Source organism: Vigna umbellata, chromosome 2 (assembly GCF_029865625.1).
Source record: "Vigna umbellata cultivar VRB3 chromosome 2, Vumbellata_1.0, whole genome shotgun sequence".
Classification (NCBI taxonomy): domain Eukaryota; kingdom Viridiplantae; phylum Streptophyta; class Magnoliopsida; order Fabales; family Fabaceae; genus Vigna; species Vigna umbellata.
The window spans coordinates 40,412,909-40,431,510 of record NC_142166.1 but is presented as its reverse complement, the minus strand read 5'-3'; the positions used below and the strand labels follow the sequence as shown (position 1 = coordinate 40,431,510).

Genomic DNA, 18,602 nt, shown 5'->3' with positions numbered 1-18,602 from the left:
AAATTAATATATAAATATTATTTAATTAAATTAATAATAATTATTTAATTAAATAAAATAAAATTAATTTTCGTAATATATTATAAAAAAGTAAAAAAATTAAAGTAATTTATAAATTAATTAAAATATAATATTTAAAAAGCTAAAAAAAAAATACTTAAACGAATGTGACACATCCGTTGAATATAAAAAACTGAAAAAAAAATACGGATGTGGCACATCCGTTGAATATAATTAATTAAAAAAATTGGGTATAGGGTGGTGAAACGGATGTTGACATCCGTTTTATATCACGGGTAAGTTGTGTGTATGGGATAGTGCAGGAAGCATTTGATGGTGGTGGACGGAGCAATACTCTTAGTTTTTTAGGATTCCAAGTTGTATTAAGTATGTTTTGGGATCCAAATTAGGAGGTTTGGAGTATGTAATTGCGTTTAAATTTGAATATGTGTATGAGTCTCTCTATAAAAGGGAGACTTTCTCTCCTTTATAAGATATTGATTATTGAATAAAAATTTATTTATTATATGTTTTATATGTCTTCTAAAGTTTATCTTATAAAAAAGTTTGAAATATATATTCATATCATCTTTATCACACATAGATACAAATATGTTGTCCACATAGATATACATCAGTTTTTTTTAAGAACTTATATATTATACTAATTCCCTAATTATTTAAGATAGTAATATCTTTCGATAAGGATCACATATAGTCGTTTTAAGTTAGAAAGATAATATTTTAGAGTGATTTTTTCTATATCTCTCAATTTTTGTCCTGCACCTCCAAAATTTCTACATTACCCTTTAATTTAAAATCAACGAATTTGGAAAATCAATTAAAAGTTTTACGAATTTCAAAAACCATTAAAACTTTAACCGACTTTCAAAAATCGGTGAACTCTTAATTAACTTTCGAAAGACAGAAAAGTTTTAATCAACTTTCGAAAGTTAGTAAAGTCTTAACCAACTTGAGTTAGGTAAGTTCATTAACCGGATTTAGAAGTCTTATTAAGGTTTTTTTATTTTAGTTTATTTTTTTGTTTTTATTTAATAATAATAATATTAAATATTAATAATTTGATAATAGTATTAATATTAAAAATATTAAAATAAATAAATATATTAAAAAAAATTCAAAATTGGTTAAAATCTCAATCTGTTTTCGAAAGCCGTCTGATTAAGTAAATTTTTAAACGGCTTTCGAAGTAAATTCCTTTTAAGATTTTTTTTTCTAATTTTTTTAGTTTACATGTTTGTTTTTTATTTAATAACAATAATAATAAAATAAAATTGAATATTTTAAATAAAAAGCGAAATTTAAAAAATATTAAATTAAAAAATATTTGTTTTAATTTAATAAATGAAAAATTACTTTTTTATAATTTAATAAATATTTAATTAATTTTTATATAATTTTCAATACATTAATATTTTAATTTGTATTTTCAAGAACAAATAAATAAAACATATTAAAAAAATTAAAAACAGAAAAATTTAAAAAATAAATTAATCGTATTTAGAAATTCTGTTAACATATTTAATTTGAATATTCGTTAACTGAATTAACATATTTTTTTAGTGTTTTTACTTTTAATTTTTTTAATATGTCTTATTTATTTATTTTAATAAATAATATTTTATAAATTAAAATATTAATATATATTTTATTATATAAAAAATATTAAATTAATTAAACATTTATTAAATAAAAATAATAATTTTTATTATTAAATTAAAACAAATGAATTTTTCAATTTAATATTTTTTAATTTTCTTTTTTAAATAATTTTATTATTATTATTATTAAATAAAATAAATAAATTAAATGTTTAAACCCTCCCTTGGTCCTCATTTTTGTATAAAAATCTCAGTTCGGTTTTCATTTTTTCATTTGTTCCAGTTGGGTCATATTTTTTTGTAAAAATGAGTACATTTTACCCTAACGTTAACTGGTCTCAGACGACATGAAATTAAGGCCACGTGGTGCAGAGAGAATATGCTGATGTGTAATGTGACATTATTTACTGGAGTGTTTTGATTAAATAAATAGTGGTGATGTGACATTATTTAGTTCTCTTTTTTTTAAGTTTCACCACCTATTAGAACATACTTATTTTTCAGAATTAAATTAGTTTATTTTTAATTATTTAATTTATTTATTTGATAATTTTTATTTAATATTTTAATTTTCAAGTTTTATATAATATTTTAATATTATATTTTTTCTTTAAATATAAATACGTAAATATTAATTTTTATAAAAAACTATTTAAAATAATTTTTTATTGTTATCATTAGATATATAATTTTATTACTTTGAAAAGTTAAAAATATAATATATAGGTTGAATTTATTTAAATTTAAAAATAAAATAATTTTAAAAAAATATAATAAACATATTTTAGTTTAAAAAAATGTTTTCTCTCAAAAAGTCATTTAAAAAATATTAAATAAGTTATTATTTTTATATAATAATTTGATATAATATAAACAATTTTGTATATTAATATTCAATTAAAACACACATAATTTTATAAAAATTTTAAAATTTTAAAATTAAATTTATAATAATTTAGTTCAAAATAATGATTAGTGAATATGATTAAATTGGATTATTAATTAAATTAATATATTTTTTAATATATTATTAATTAAATTGGATTATTAATATATTATTAATTAAATTAATATATTATTTTAATATAAAAAATTGAAGAAAAGATATGGTGATGTAACTTTAAGGATATTCACTTTAGGGACACATTCTCTGCAAGTAAACGAGGAACACACATCAATACATTCTCTCTGTACCACGCGACCTTAAATATATGAAAAAATGAGAACCGAACTGAAATTTTCATACAAAAATGAGAACAAAAGGAAGATTTAAACCTAAATTAAAAAAACAAAAAAAAAACAAAGGTTTTCGAAACTCAAACTTAATTTCGAAACCAGTTAAAGTTTTTATGATTTTTAAAATTCGTTTAATATATTTTATTTTTTAATATTTTTTTATTATTAATATTATTATTATCATTAATGTTATTACTTTTATTAATATTATTACTATTATTAATATTATTATTGTTATTAAATTATTAAACTAAAATAAAAATAAAAAAAATCTTAAATAATTTTTAAAAATTGTTTAAGAACGTATTTTGAAAATCTATTAAAACTTCATCGATTTTCAAAAATTGATTAAAACTTTAACTATTTTCAAAATTTATAAAATTTTTAACCAGTTTACGTTAATGGTTAATCAAAGGAACAATGTTTGAATTTTGGAATTCAGAGGTGCATAGAAACTACTCATATTTTATCCTATAGAATTTATCGTAATTCCTTGTGAAATATGAATACGAATATTTGTAACAGAAATTCCATAAAATGATATAAACTGATAATAAATCTGGCAATGCCACTTTTATTTGACTAAGGGCGATATCCCTGTTTATAGTTACACATTAAATGTCAGTGCCACAGTTTTGCTAATTTTGGCAAATGTAGATACCTAATTTGTCCACATGGTTATTGTGGAAGGCAACCCCGTCTCTTTCACATTCAATATTTTCTTCAAAGATACACCACACATGTTTAAATCACTAGTTAAATCATCTGAGCATAAGGTTTTGCGATTAAAAAATTAATCTAGTGCAATTATATAATTTAATAGTACTATTTATTATCAATAATAATTTTTTATTTCAAATTTGGCATAAATTTGGAATAATTTATTAGTTGAACATGTATAGCATGTTGCAGCATATATTTCAAACAAGTAAATGCATTTGCATTTATTGTGAAAAAAAAGAAAAAGAAGAAGGAAGCTGTATAAAAGGTTCTGAAATTCCAAACCAGAATAGCCTTTGGTCTCTCCGCCTCAGTGGCCATCACAGTACTCTAAAAAATCTCCTATGCATTTTTACTCCTTCCGATCCTCCCAATTATTGATTGCACCAAACGCCATTCTCGGGCCTCACTGTTTCCTCCGATCGCCGCCACAGAACAATACCACACTGCTTTCAATTGAATTTACCTACTGGATTGAGAACAATGAATGCCTATATTTTCGGTATCGTCGTTCCTCTCCTCGTCATCCTCTTCCGCAGCCGCAGTTCCACCAAGCGCCGCGGCCTCCCAGCCGACGTTGGCGGCGAGCGCGGACTCGCGCTGCGGAATCACCGCTTCACTTCGCCACTCAGTTCTGCCTGGGAGGGCGTCACGACGCTGGCGGAGCTCTTCGAGCGCGCATGCAGGGAGCATCATGACCGTGTGCTGCTCGGCACGCGCGTGGAGATCGCACGTGAAGTGGACTACTCTTATGGTAGAAGATTCGAGAAGCTTCACCTGGGGGACTACCACTGGCTTACTTACGGGAGAGTCTTCGAATCCGTCACGAGTTTCGCTTCTGGTTTGGCGTTGCTCGGTCATCGCAAAGAAGAGCGCGTGGCTATATTCGCTGAAACCAGAGATCGTTGGTTCATTGCACTGCAGGTTTTTGCTTTTCTGATTCGGAGGAGTTTTCGTTCGATATTTGTGTTTCTCATGGTTTTGTTTCTTATGCAGGGATGCTTCAGGAGGAATGTGACAGTTGTGACCATATATTCGTCATTGGGAGAGGAAGCTTTGTGTCACTCGTTGAATGAGGTTCGTTCTCTGTTTATCTTAATCGTTACAGAGAGTGAATTGTTACTGACATGTACTATTATGTTAATCATCGTAGACTAACTGTTATATGTTTCTATGGTTATGCTGCATATGCTGTGCCGTGTTAACGAGGTTCGTTGGTTTAATATTATGAGGTGGAATCGGTTCTTTGTAACATTGAACTATATAGTGAATTACAATTTTGACTGTACGAGAAGAATCTGTAAAATTTTTAAACCTGGAATAAGATACTCTCGTCCTCCTGGTATGAAAAAGAAAAAAAGCACTTGCAGTAACCTGCTTCTTAAAATTCCGCATGTTCTCCTCGCCGACCATGCACTCTAATTAAATGGTTGTTTTTTTTTTACAAAAGTGGTTTACTTTGGCCCAATTATCACAAAAATGGTACAATTGACCCAAAAGTTACATGGTAGGGAACAAGTCGTGCGGTACGACTTCTTCATGAAATTAAAAAAAGGTGAAGTCGTTATCAAGGTAACGAATTCTTTGAAAAACTTTTGAACCGAACCAGTCGTAGAAGATAACGAGTTCCAAATTTTGAATTTAACTAAAGTCGTTTACGATTATGACGACTTCAGTTGTGCACCGTGTGAACTCTTTTGTTTTTATAAACAATACGTAGTTATACCAACTTTCAATCACTCAATATACCTCAAGCCTATGTATAGCACAGAAAGAAAAAGTGATCTGATTCCCAAATTTGTTAAACAAGGGGTTGATGAAAGAAAAACAGGAAAAGAGAGAAGAGAAACAGAGGTGCATCCACTCTACACCACATGCGTTATCATCACAGACCCTTTTCTTTTGGTAAAATAAGCCAGAAATACACCTCATTCATCTTGCAGATTGAACTTCCCTCTTCTTAAATGAGGGCATCTCTTACCTTTCAAATTTTCACTCTATTTCCCATTCTACCATTGCTCACTGCACTACACTGCACTGTGCACCATGTTGCATGCTTATCTAATACCCTTACCAATATAATCACCATGCATGGTCCCACTTTCACAGTACATTCTCCACATCTCTTCCTTCTTGAGACTACCCAACACGTACCCACAGTACAGTTACAAGTGTCATTTTCTCCTTGCTTCTCCCTTCATGTTGCCTACATCTCATTGGCCATTTACCAACACTGCAATTGAAAGTTGATATAACTATCGTTTATAAATAAAAGAGTACACACGAAGTCGTCATAATCGAGAACGACTTTAGTTAAATTAAAAAATTGGAAGTCGTTATCTTTCACGAAGACTTCAGATCAAAAGTTTTTCAAAGAAGTCATTACTCCCGATAATGACTTCACCTAAGTCGTTTCCATGCCATATGATTTCAGTTTAGATGCCGAGCCCGCACCACTTATCCCTCTTATGTAATTTTTGGGTTAATTAAGTAATTACTAACAGTGGGAAGATATACACACTTATGCAACTAGACCTGTTTGTGAAGAGGTTGAAAAAGGGGCGATGATACTGTATTAAGTGATAACTAACAGTAGAAAGATATACACACTTATGCAACTAGACTGGTCTGCGAGGAGGGTTGAAAAAGGAGGGGTAGGACTCGCGGGATGTGAGCTCACCTGGTATATTCTCACATAAAACTACAGGAGATAGGTAACATGGACATGAGCAAACCAGAACCAAGAAACCACCTTCAATCTAAAACTTAAACTATGTATTTGTAGGTTCTTTTTCTTTTTCTTGTTTACTCAAGCAGACTCTTGAAATCCTAATGAATTATTTTAAACTAAAAGAATCGGAACAGAAAACCTTCCGGTGGAGGAGGATTCTTTTAGGTAAACTAAGGTATTAATTATTTTCCCTTTTCTCATGATGAAGTTCTTCATTTTATTCCTACCCTCAGTTTCCTTCTTTTAGTTTCAGCTGCTCAACATACAATTCTGGTATTCAAAGTTCATGTAATGGTTAAGAATTCAACCTTTTCATCATATATTTGTTAATTTAGTTGTAGATTCTTCACAGTATTTTTATATATTTTTTGGGGGATCTTGTCAGTTCTTTCAAACGGTTTACTAAAATTAATGTGTTTCTTAGTTCATGTGTTTGTTCTATTTTCTAATCTAATCTAACATGCAAAATCTATGCCAGACAGATGTCACAACAGTGATATGTGGGCGCAAAGAATTGACGTCACTAGTACATATCAGTGGTCAACTTGATTCTGTGAAACGTGTTATATGCATTGACGACGACAAGATTTCATCTGATTTGTTTGCTCAGACTGGATGGAAAATCACTTCCTTTGCTGACGTTGAGAGCCTTGGCAGAGACAATCCTGTTGAGGCTGATTTACCCCTTTCAGCCGATGTTGCAGTTATAATGTACACAAGTGGAAGTACAGGATTGCCCAAGGTTAAAAGCATCTGAGATATTAAGTTAAATTTCAATAATTGTATCATTGCACTGGATTGACTTTCCTAAATAGTAATCTAGATTCTTGATGGGACCATTTTTTACTTATATTTTTAATCCTTTTTCTTATACTTCCGTACTTTTCGGCTGTATTATTTTGACAGGGTGTAATGATGACACATGGCAATGTCTTGGCAACAGTCTCTTCGATAATGATTATAGTTCCTAACCTTGGGCCAAAGGATGTCTATCTTGCCTACTTACCGATGGCTCACATCCTTGAATTAGTAGCTGAGGTATGGGTTTCTACTTCAGTGATTGTTGAATAATTCTTTCAGTTCAAACTACATTTTGATTGTATTATATTTGTCTTATCTTGCATGTTTTGACAATAGTATTTGTTTTAGAATTTGATTGCAGCTGTTGGAGGTAGTATAGGATATGGAACTCCTTTGACTTTAACTGATACATCAAACAAAATAATGAAGGGGAAAAGGGGGGATGCCACTGCATTGATGCCAACTGTGATGGCAGCTGTACCAGCAATTCTTGATCGTGTACGCGAAGGAGTGCTCAACAAGGTATTCAATTTGTGATTCCATTGAAGAATGTACTTTTCCATATCAATATTATGCATTGGTGTCTGTGTTAGTGAGTTTGCTGAATAAACCTTTTACTTTGCGTAGTAAGGCTAAACCCTGATCGTGCAGGTAAATGCAAAAGGAGGATTGTCAAAGAAATTGTTTTATTTAGCCTTTGCACGAAGGTTGCTTGCACTTAATGGTAGCTGGTTTGGTGCTTGGGGCTGGGAAAAAGCTCTATGGAATCTTCTTGTTTTCAAGAAGGTTCAAGCAATTTTGGGTGGTCGCATTCGGTTTATACTATGTGGTGGTGCTCCACTTTCTGGTGACACCCAAAGATTCATCAACATTTGTCTTGGGTCAGTATTGCCTTGTTATATTGTTTTTGTAAATAAAACAAATATCATTACAGAAGAAAAGGTGGAAACATGATAGAGGATTCGATCTCTTAAAGAAACCGAAAAAAGGAGCCAACACTGAAGAGGTTCTGAGTAAACTACAAAAATCAACGCTTGATAGTTGATGTTAACGACAACTTTCACTTTGTGCATTTTGCCTGTTTTTCATGGGAAATTCTAGTTCTACAGAATAGCCTTCTAAAATAAATACTCTAAAATTGTATAGCTTTTTCGTGTACTTTTCTTTTATTGCTTTTCAACTTTCCAGTACTGTCTTTTCCTATCAAACTGATATTTGGTTGTCATTTGCAGTGCTCCAATTGGTCAAGGATATGGTCTCACTGAGACTTGTGCTGGTGGGACATTCTCTGATTTCGACGATACGTCTGTGGGCCGTGTTGGGCCACCTATTCCTTGCTCATATATTAAAGTAGGAATTGATCAGATGTAATCCAACTCCATACATTAACCTCAACGAATATTTACAAACATAAACTCTACTCGTTTTTTTTGGCTCAGCTAATTGACTGGCCCGAAGGTGGATATTCAACTAATGACTCGCCCATGCCTCGTGGTGAAATTGTGATTGGCGGTCCAAATGTCAGTCTTGGTTACTTCAAAAATGAAGAAAAAACAATAGAATCTTACAAGGTAATGCTATATATGTTTTCTTTCTTTCTTCTTGTGGCGGATCACTTAGATTCTCCCCCATTGTCGTGTTAATGATATTTCTTGTTAGACACAAAACCATTCCCAGATCTTTACCTAACAGCCTGACCATTTAGGAGATTTGGTCCTTAACATATTAAGCAAGCCCATATGACCAAATGATTAGATTAGGTGTTTGATCCTGACGGCCTCCATTTTTTCAAAATAGAGGTCTGATTAGGCCCAGTGCATGTTGGGTACTATCCATGCTTTAAGCCTTCAGTGCTGTGAGGAACCATTAACGAAACATCATGTAACTGTTAAGCTTTTGGAAGTTTGGTCCTTTACGATTTTGCTTAGTCATGTTTAGATTTGTGGTTTACTGTCACTTCCCTATCTCATATATATCTACTTTTCTTTTGTTATAAAGGTTGATGAAAGAGGAGTAAGGTGGTTCTACACTGGTGATATCGGGAGATTTCATAAAGATGGTTGCATTGAGATCATTGATCGGAAAAAGGACATAGTTAAACTCCAGCATGGAGAATATGTGTCCTTGGGAAAGGTATGGATATTAGTTCGTCGACTGCTTCCAATATTTAATGACTAATTTATTTAATACAGGTGGAGGCAGCTCTTTCTACCAGTCCCTACGTCGACAATATCATGTTGCATGCTGACCCTTTTCATAGCTATTGTGTGGCACTCGTCGTAGTTTCTCATCCGGCATTGGAGCAATGGGCTTCACAGCAAGGAATTGCTTATTCTAATAATTTTTCAGAACTGTGCAGGAAAGAAGAAACTGTGAAGGAGGTGCATGCATCACTTTTAAAGGTATGCCTTTTGTATCGAAGTTCTTTTACAACTTATTAGAAACGTTTCTGAAAGAATGTTTTCAGTTTTAGAAAGTACATTTATCTAAATCAACGGTAAAATCTGCAATTAAGGTTACATTTATCTAATTCATATTTGATATGGAATCACTTTTAAAGGTATGCCTATTTTCTAGTTTTCCAATTTTCTGATACATATTTTTGGCATGCATGGGGGAAGAATAGGGAAATAGGTATTTTGCATGTGAGTAACTAATATTTTGTGCCCTCCAATGTAACACAAATGATGAAGTATGCTTCTTGTTGTATTGATTTTTTTTTCTTGGTCATTAAGAAAGGAGCATCCATATATTGATCTATTGTTTTAGTAATATAATTAGTTAATAACTACTTATTTTTAAGCTTGTCAAAACATTATTTGAATAAATCAAATATTGCTTTTATAATATTACAATAAAAAATTGTTAAAGAGGATTATTTTTAAGTGCCCACATTTTTTTTTTCATTTGAACTCTTCAAGACTTTTTTTTAATGTAACCATTTCTTAAATTTAATGATTTTTTAAATTAAGTAAATAAAATCATTTATAAAATAAATAAAAATTATCTACAATTAAATTATAAAAATTATTTATATTTATTTATTTAATTATTATCTCATTACTTTTTATTATCATAAAAAAAATAAAGACACGCGTATGTATTTTCACTATTATGTAGAAAAGGAATTGGTAAATCAGAATTTATATGAAAGAAAGATGATCAGGTAATTTAATTGAGTACAACTTACATCATATTCATTGCCTTTATTGTTGCTAATTCTGTATCATTCCACTTTCTTCCTATCATAAACCATTTCCAGGAAGCAAAGAAGGGTCGTCTGGAAAAGTTTGAGATTCCTGCAAAAATTACTTGCCTTTCTGACCCATGGACTCCTGAAACTGGCCTAGTCACTGCAGCTCTTAAGCTGAAGAGAGAGATAATTAGAAAGGCTTTTCAAGAGGAGCTTTCAAAGTTATATGCCGCCGTCTAGACCAAAATTGGATCTGGTTACCAGTCTCAATAAAAGTAATTAGAAACACTTTTGTAGGGAGGGCTTTATATATATTTTTATTTATAATCATATGTCCATTTTAAATTATATTTCTCATGCGCATAGCGAGGCTTATCACGAGTTGAATAGTATGAATTTAGCGAATGATGAAATTTATCAAACCTTGTATTTTACAAAATTTTCTATCATAAATTTATCTGCTAAGAATTTAAAATCTTCATTTTTTGCCAATAGCCGCCCTTATTTCTTAAATCTGGACAAAACCAGAGTTAACCCGGGTGGCCAGCTGGCTATGTGCCTTAATTCTCCCACGAATACAGATTATCGCAAACAAAAAATTGTACACCTCACACACATGATTAAACCAGTTGAGTATATATGATTATCTCTGCATTGGATATGTACGAGTTAGAGCTAACAAAAAAAATATAACTGACATTATAGACATTTTTTATGTTATTGTTTGTAGAATCCTGTCAATATTAAATTAAGTTTAGTTAAAATTGAGATTACACTTAAGATTATTAAGGAGTTATAAAAATTATAAATCGTGAAATAATAACATGTATATCCTTAATTTTTAATTAGATTTATATTTTTTTTTAATTGAAACTACATTTGTAAGAATGAAAATTAGTGGTGAAAAAAATGAGAATTCTATTTCATAGTATTCTGATGGATAAAATAATAAAAATTTAAATTCTAATTTTTAATTAGGTTTAAATTTTATTTAAACTGAATTCATTCACCCAATACGGTAATCAAGTGTCTAATGGATAATTTGAAAAAAACAACAACATTATACATTATTTTATGATTTTGTTTGAGGGTTTAATGACTTTTCTAGCGGTGAGATTTAAATCGGAATAAAATTGTATGATCTTATGGATTAAATCTTAATGAAATAGTAAGATTAATAATCCCTTAGTAGATAAAAACTATTGTTTATGGTGAAGTTGAGGTTAAATAAAGACCCCTCTCATTAAAACTTTATGCACAGAAAAAGAGAATGGAACGACTATTTTCTTTACTAAAAATCGCGTTTTCAATAATGTTCATTAAGAATATTTTAATTTAAAATAATGGGCTTGCTTTATAACAAATACTAAACTTACTAGAGAGTTACTTCTCTACTCCAAAATTTCATCCTGCAACTCTAAAATACCAAAAATACCTTTATCGGTGTTTGGTTATAGAAATTTTTCTTAACCGAATTACGGTTAAAAAATTTTCTTAATCGACTTTTAAAGGAAAGGTTTTTCTCTTTATTTTTGTTTTAATTTATTAATAATTTTAAAAAAATTAAAAGTTTAATATTTTAAATTGAAAAACTAAATTAAAAAATTATTTATTTAAAATTCATAATTAAAAATTGTTTTTAATATTAATAATAAAATAACAATAATTCAATAAATAAAATATATAAAAAAATCATAAAAAATTTAACCAATTTTGAGCATTTTTTAAAAACTTTTTAGTTTATTTTTTTAATGATCATAATAAAAATAATACATATTAAAAAATTATAAAATAAAATTTAATATTTTAAATTAAAATATTATTCATTTATCAAAAATTATAAAAAAATATTACAAAACTGAAAAAAAAACGCAATTGCAATTAACATTTTCAAATTATATGTTAACCGTATTTCCAAATACGGTTAACATATATTTTTTTTATTTTTTCTTTAAATTAATTTATTATATTAAAAACTAAACTTTAATTATGAAATTTAAATAAATAATTTTTTAATTTAGCTTTTCAATTTAAAATATTAAACTTTTAATATTTTTTATTATTATTAATAAATTAAAACAAAAATAGAAAAAAAAGAAAAACCTTAATCGACATTCGGTTAAGAAAATTTCTTAACTGTTATTCGAACATCAGTAAAGAAAATTTCTTAACCGACTTTCAAACGCTAACAAGAATATTTTTGGCATTTTGAAGGTGCAGAATCAACTTGTATAGGTGTAGAAGGAACAACTCAACTTATTAAGAAGAAGCTTAATTTGATTGATTCTTGCAAAATACATTTTTACAAGGATTAAAAAAATCAAATATGGCAGCTGAATTAAAAATTAGACTCAAAATTGGCTAGAAGAATCAAAGGTGGATATCAATATCGATATTGAAGTATTAAAAGAAAGTATATTTTTTTAATTTTTTTTAGGAGTCAATAAAAAAAAGTAGGATTTCTTTTTTTAATTTAGTTGTATAAAATAATACTAGAGGATAGAAATTGAAGAGCTGAGGAAAACCTTAGGTAGATAATAAAGTTTATTGCTGTATTTAATGATATTAGGCAGTAAGGATATTTTGTGCATATAAATTCAAATTATGTATAGTGTTTGAGAATTTTTAAAATCAACTTAATACTATGTAAATTTAAGTTATTTTTACCAATTGAAAAGTCTAAATAGTTATAAGTTATGCTTGATAAATGGAAATTATGTTTCGTGAATTCAGAAGCTTAAGTAGTAATTTAGTAGTGTAAAAGTCAAAATTATGTTTGGTGAATTGAAAACTCTAAGTTGTTACCCGAAGATGCGAAAATTCAAGTTATATTTGATCAATTGAAAATAATAACTTATGCTAAAATTCAAGTTATATTTGATCAATTGAAAATAATAACTTATGCTAAAATTCAAGTTATATTTGATCAATTGAGAATAATAACTTAATAACTTGCTGATAAAAAAAAAAGTTTAATATCTATTTTGGTCTCTCTTTTTGTAGGGCCTGTTCAAAGTTGTCCTTTTTTTTTCAAAAGTTCATTAACATCCTACTTCTCGCAAAAACGATGTTAGTCCTTTTTGGTTACGGCGTTAAAAAGACTAACGGCACAGCTGTCCAGTTGGCAAAAAACTGATGAGTTGTACAGTTTTGATTGACGTGTTAAATTGAATTGCTTATTCATCTTGAAAGCAAAAGGATTCATTGCTTATTCAGCTCATCTCCATTTATGGTCCAATCAAGTTTTCCATCAGGTGAGCCCCACTTAGTGAAAGTAGAGACCTTTGGAGAAGGAACCTCAGAATGATGGTCCACCATGCTTCGCTCGATAAAGCTATGGCTACGCTTAGCAAAAGCAGCAACTCTTGGATTCAAAGCCACCGAGGCTCCTTCAGTAGATGGATCAACCCTGAAGGATCTTGATCCAACCATGTTTGAGGTGGAAAGGCCCGAGGAATAGCCCCCCAGCTGCTGGTTCATATTTGAACGCATTTGGATTCCAATTGGAGATTGTAACTGAGGTCCTGCAACATCAAGTGAGATTCCATGGAATTTAGACAAAATTGATTGTTCAAGAGATCCAAAGCTATCATCAAGGTTTGATGGCTTCACCCCTGAAAGCCTGTTTAACTCCCCAATGTGATCACTCATAGAAACACGAAAAGATGGACTATTAGGCATGGAACTTTTCCAGTTAGGAGAGGAAAGACCAGACATGTCATCCATCATCAGCTGTTGTCTACGCCGATGAGCTTCAAGTCCAAGCAGTTCAAAATCCAAATCAATGTCTCTTGCAGTTGAAGTAGTCTTCAATCTGCTTTTGGGTAGCAGCAGGGTGGGGAGCCGCAGGAGGGATTTGTCGCCCCTCCCTGCCCTGTATTTCTAAACTGTTTGTTTGTTTTGAGTGCAGAAGAGCGGGGAGATAGGGCGCGGCGTAGTAGCGCAGAGGGGAAAAGGGAATTAGGGTTTGAGTGGAAAGGGGACTGCCGCGTGGTAGTCTCTTATTAGCTGAACTTGCCAACTAATTGGACTAATTGGACATGTCATTTAATTTTGGCCAGCAGAACAACTTTGCTGTTAGTTTTTTAACGCCGTAAGCAAAAAGGATCCACTTAAACTGTTTTGCGAAAAGTAGGATGTTAGTGAACTTTTAAAAAAAGGAAGCACAACTTTGAACAGACCCTACAAATCGAGGGACCAAAATAGGTATTAAACCAAAAAAAAACTTTACTAATATAAAAATTCAAGTTGCCCTTAACCAATTGAGAAATTGAAGAAGTAACTTTACCAATATTAGAATCCAAATTATATTTAGTGAGTTTGGAAATCTAAGTTATGACTTAGTTGTGTATAAATCTTAAGTTACGTTTGATCAATTAAGATATAAAACATACGCATTTATATGCTATGATTTACGTTTCATTTATTTATTCATTTTTTGAAGTGGATGTAAATATTTGAAGGATGATCTTTATGGCCTTTTACATTAGATTTGGTGAGTTTACAGTTGTTTTTTTTATCAATGAGTGAGATGTGAATATTGTAATAAACTATATTACATCTTTTTGAAAGTGGATTGTGATAATCTATGACCCATTAATATATTTTTAATAAACTAATTCTTATGAGGCTTTTTCGAAATAATCAAACATTTATATGTTATAGTAAAAAGGTGTTTTTGATCTCTATACTTTAAAGGTTATTTTAATACTTATATTCTTATCAACTTTATTGAACTTAATAACACGATATATATTGGAGTCGATTAGAATTTCACACAAATTCAAACTCTTTATATTTAAATCATTATGACCAAAATTGATACCATCATGTTGAGGTAAAACTATGATTAGTTTTTGAATTTGAATATTAAAGAGATACAACATAAATAAATTAAAGAAAAAAAATAATTATTAAAGTTGGCCCAGCACTGTGCAATTAGTTGTGCGACCCAGCCCATTTAGAATTGCATCCGGGTAAGCTTAAGGCGGATGGAAAAAGCCACGCAAGCAGAGTTGCGTGATATGAGCACAAGAAGAGAGAGAACGGAGCGTTCTGGAAGCTCCTTCAACCTTCAGCGTCGTCCGTTCAACCGGCGGCTCCGGAGGCAGTGGTTGGCGACGGTGAAGAAGGCAAAGATGGAGAGCGCGTCAAAAGAGGTAAGAAAAACGTAGCCTTTTCTTGCTATGTGTATTTCTGGAAAAATATTCTGATACAGATTGAATGTCGTGTTATCTTTCTTGATTACCTAGGACAAAAAGGGGAGAGCTCTATTTATAGAGCTCTTGTCTGAACAATAATGAAAAACATAAGGAAACAGTAAAACCTAACAAACTGTAAAGCTAACAACTGAAACAGAAAGGGGTTACTGTCTTTATGACAGTAACCAATTTCATTCCCAATAGCCTCCCCTCAAGCTGGACGGTGGATAGTCATCAGTCCAAGCTTGGGAAGAATGGATCTAAATCTGACGCGATGGGGAAACTTCGTGAAGATGTCAGCCAGTTGTTCGTCGGAGCGCATGGGAAGAAGGTTTAGAAGGTGTTCCTGAATCTTTTCACGGACAACATGGCAGTCAAGCTCAATATGCTTAGTCCTTTCATGAAAGCTCTGGTTGTGAGCTATGTGCCTTGCTGACTTATTGTCGCAATACAGGGCAGGAGTTCCTGATTCTTCAATTTGAAGATCCTGTAGAAGGTAACTGAGCCACTGTATCTCGCATACGGTGGCTGCAAGAGCTCTATACTCAGCTTCAGTAGAGGATCTGGAGACAGTTCTCTGCTTCTTAGATTTCCAGGAAATAAGAGAAGATCCAAGGAAGATACAGAACCCTGTTGTGGATCTTCTAGTGTTGAGGCATGTTGCCCAATCAGAGTCACTGAATGCCTTTAGCTGCATAGGAGAATCAGCAGGAAAAAATAACCCTTCAGAGGGTTTAGATTTAATGTACCTGAGAATATGTTGGATGGCCCGATAATGATAGTCAGTAGGTGATTGAACAAATTGACTAAGTAAATTAATTGAAAAGCACAGGTCAGGTCTTGTATTTGAAAGGTATAACAACTTCCCTATTAGCCTTCTGTAAGGACCTGGGTCATCCATGTAGCTGTCCAATTTATATAGGGAGCTTGTGTCACTGAGAAAAGGAGTAGTCGAAGGCTTACAGCCCAACATTCCCGTTTCCTCCAATATATCTAAGGCATATTTCCTTTGACATAGATGAATGCCCTTTTTAGATCTGGCTACTTCCAGTCCTAAGAAATATTTCAGTTCTCCTAGGTTCTTTATTCGAAACCTGTTGTGGAGAAGCTCTTTTATGGAGTTAATTGCCATCATAGAATTCCCTGTTAATACAATATCATCCACATATACAAGGAGAGCAGTAAAGCTTGTAGGTGTTTTTCTAGTAAATAAAGAATGATCAGACTTAGATTGAACAAATTTTGCAGTTAATAGGAAGGAAGAAAGCTTTTCAAACCATTGTCGGCTTGCTTGCTTCAAGCCATACAAAGATTTGGTTAACTTGCAAACCTGTCCTTTATTGTGTACGCTTAATCCCGGGGGTGGATCCATGTAGACCTCTTCATTAAGGTCTCCATGGAGAAAGACATTATCAACATCCAGTTGATGTAGGAACCAGTTGTTGGAAGCTGCTAGAGCAATCAGTAATCTGACCGTAGTGAGTTTGGCAACAGGGGAAAAGGTATCAAGGTAGTCAATGCCCTCCTGCTGGGTATAACCTTTAGCCACCAGGCGAGCTTTGTACCTTTCAATGCTGCCATCAGCCTTGAACTTCGTTTTATACACCCATTTGCACCCTATTGTCTCTTTCCCTGGAGGCAGCTGGGTTAGAACCCATGTAGCATTGTCCTGCAGAGCCTTAATTTCTCTTTGCATTGCCTCCACCCATTCAGTCATCCCTTTTGCTTCACTGTAAGATTTTGGTTCCTTGGTTCCAATGACAGTCATACTGTATTTTAAATGTTTATCTGAAAGGTTATCACAGCACAACAAATCAGATATAGGGTAGGGAGTCTTAAAACAATTTTTAACAGATGAGGATTGATTCACCTGATGAACATAATCTTTCAGGTATGTAGGAGTTCTTCTGGGTCTGTCAGACCTTCTGTTTCCCTGATTTTCATGGCTGTCTCCTGCTTCATCACTGTCATTACTGTCATCTTCAGTTTCAGAGAACCGTTCTCCTGACTGTTCCTCTACAGGTGAATCCGTAATTTCTAACTCATCCTCTCTGTCATCACCAGCGGGATACTGGTCCTTTAGGAGGTCATTTATAGTCTCAGCCTTGTCCCTTGCACCATCGCATTCTGCTCTGCTGTCATGCACCTCTTTGTAGGGAAAAATGTCTTCATGAAAAATGACATTTCTTCTTATAAAAAGTTCCTTGGTATTTATGTCAAGCACAATGTAACCTTTCACACCATATTTGTATCCTAAAAAAATTCCCTTTCTAGCTCTAGGGTCGAGTTTGCTTCTATTAGTGCCAAGGGTTGAGGCAAAACATAAGCTGCCAAAAGTCTTGAGATCTAAATAAGTGGGAGGTATTTTGTAGAGGAGTTCATGAGGCGTTTTATGATTAAGAATCATGGTAGGTAGTCTATTTATAAGATAAACAGCATGACCAACAACATAAGACCAGTAGGCATTAGGTAGGTTGGATTGAAAAAGAAGGCCACGGGCAACATTTAAAATATGTTGGTGTTTTCTTTCAACAACAGAGTTTTGTTCCGGGGTCTCTACACAACTCTTTTGGTGATTGATCCCATGTTTGTTATAGAAATCCTCACAATTGAACTCAGGTCCATTATCAGACCTTATGGTTTTGATTAATTTGTCAAACTGATTTTTAATTTTGATGACAAAATTTTGCAGTAATTCCCTAGTTTGACCCTTATTGTTCATTAGAAAAATCCATGTGTGCCTACTATAATCATCTACAATGGTGAGAAAATATTTATGGCCATGGACAGAAACAGTATTAAGGGGACCCCAAATATCACAGTGAACAATTTCAAAACAATCAGTGGTGACAGAAACACTCTTAGGAAAAGATAACTTTCGTTGCTTAGCATAGTGGCAAGTGTCACAAACAATATTAGTATCAACCTTAACATAGGGAAAATTTTCACATATGGATTTCATAACCATGTTTCCAGGATGGCCTAATCTACAGTGCCACAAGTTTACATCAAGATTCTTAAAAGATAAAACAGTCTTAACAGTATATCTTTGATCAGATTTAGGAAAAGCTTGTAGATAATAGAGGCCCTTCCAAGAG

The 18,602-nt window shown here is 31.8% G+C and overlaps 2 protein-coding genes across 2 annotated transcripts; one reads left to right on the top strand and one right to left on the bottom strand.

Annotated features, from left to right (window-relative positions):
* The first annotated feature begins 3,815 nt into the window (after positions 1-3,815).
* Positions 3,816-10,795, top strand: LOC124823842 (long chain acyl-CoA synthetase 9, chloroplastic-like). Its single transcript, XM_088106817.1, has 11 exons — positions 3,816-4,502; positions 4,575-4,655; positions 6,788-7,051; positions 7,216-7,347; positions 7,459-7,632; positions 7,762-7,991; positions 8,343-8,460; positions 8,550-8,681; positions 9,109-9,243; positions 9,303-9,512; positions 10,373-10,795. Exons 1-11 carry the CDS (start codon positions 4,062-4,064, stop codon positions 10,541-10,543), a joined length of 2,088 nt encoding a protein of 695 aa, XP_087962943.1. The 5' UTR covers positions 3,816-4,061; the 3' UTR covers positions 10,544-10,795.
* A 2,709-nt stretch (positions 10,796-13,504) lies between these two features.
* Positions 13,505-14,029, bottom strand: LOC124823834 (zinc finger CCCH domain-containing protein 66-like). Its single transcript, XM_047296142.2, has one exon. It carries the CDS (start codon positions 14,027-14,029, stop codon positions 13,505-13,507), a length of 525 nt encoding a protein of 174 aa, XP_047152098.2.
* Between the last annotated feature and the right edge of the window lie 4,573 nt (positions 14,030-18,602).

Bases quoted from the DNA above. Each gene is read 5' to 3' on its own strand.
- LOC124823842 (XM_088106817.1), top strand. From the start codon at position 4,062: ATGAATGCCTATATTTTCGGTATCGTCGTTCCTCTCCTCGTCATCCTC. The intron at 7,633-7,761 runs GTATTCAATTTG...CTGATCGTGCAG, and splicing joins GCGAAGGAGTGCTCAACAAG to GTAAATGCAAAAGGAGGATT. The intron at 8,461-8,549 runs GTAGGAATTGAT...TTTTTGGCTCAG, and splicing joins TTCCTTGCTCATATATTAAA to CTAATTGACTGGCCCGAAGG.
- LOC124823834 (XM_047296142.2), bottom strand. From the start codon at position 14,029: ATGGATGACATGTCTGGTCTTTCCTCTCCTAACTGGAAAAGTTCCATG.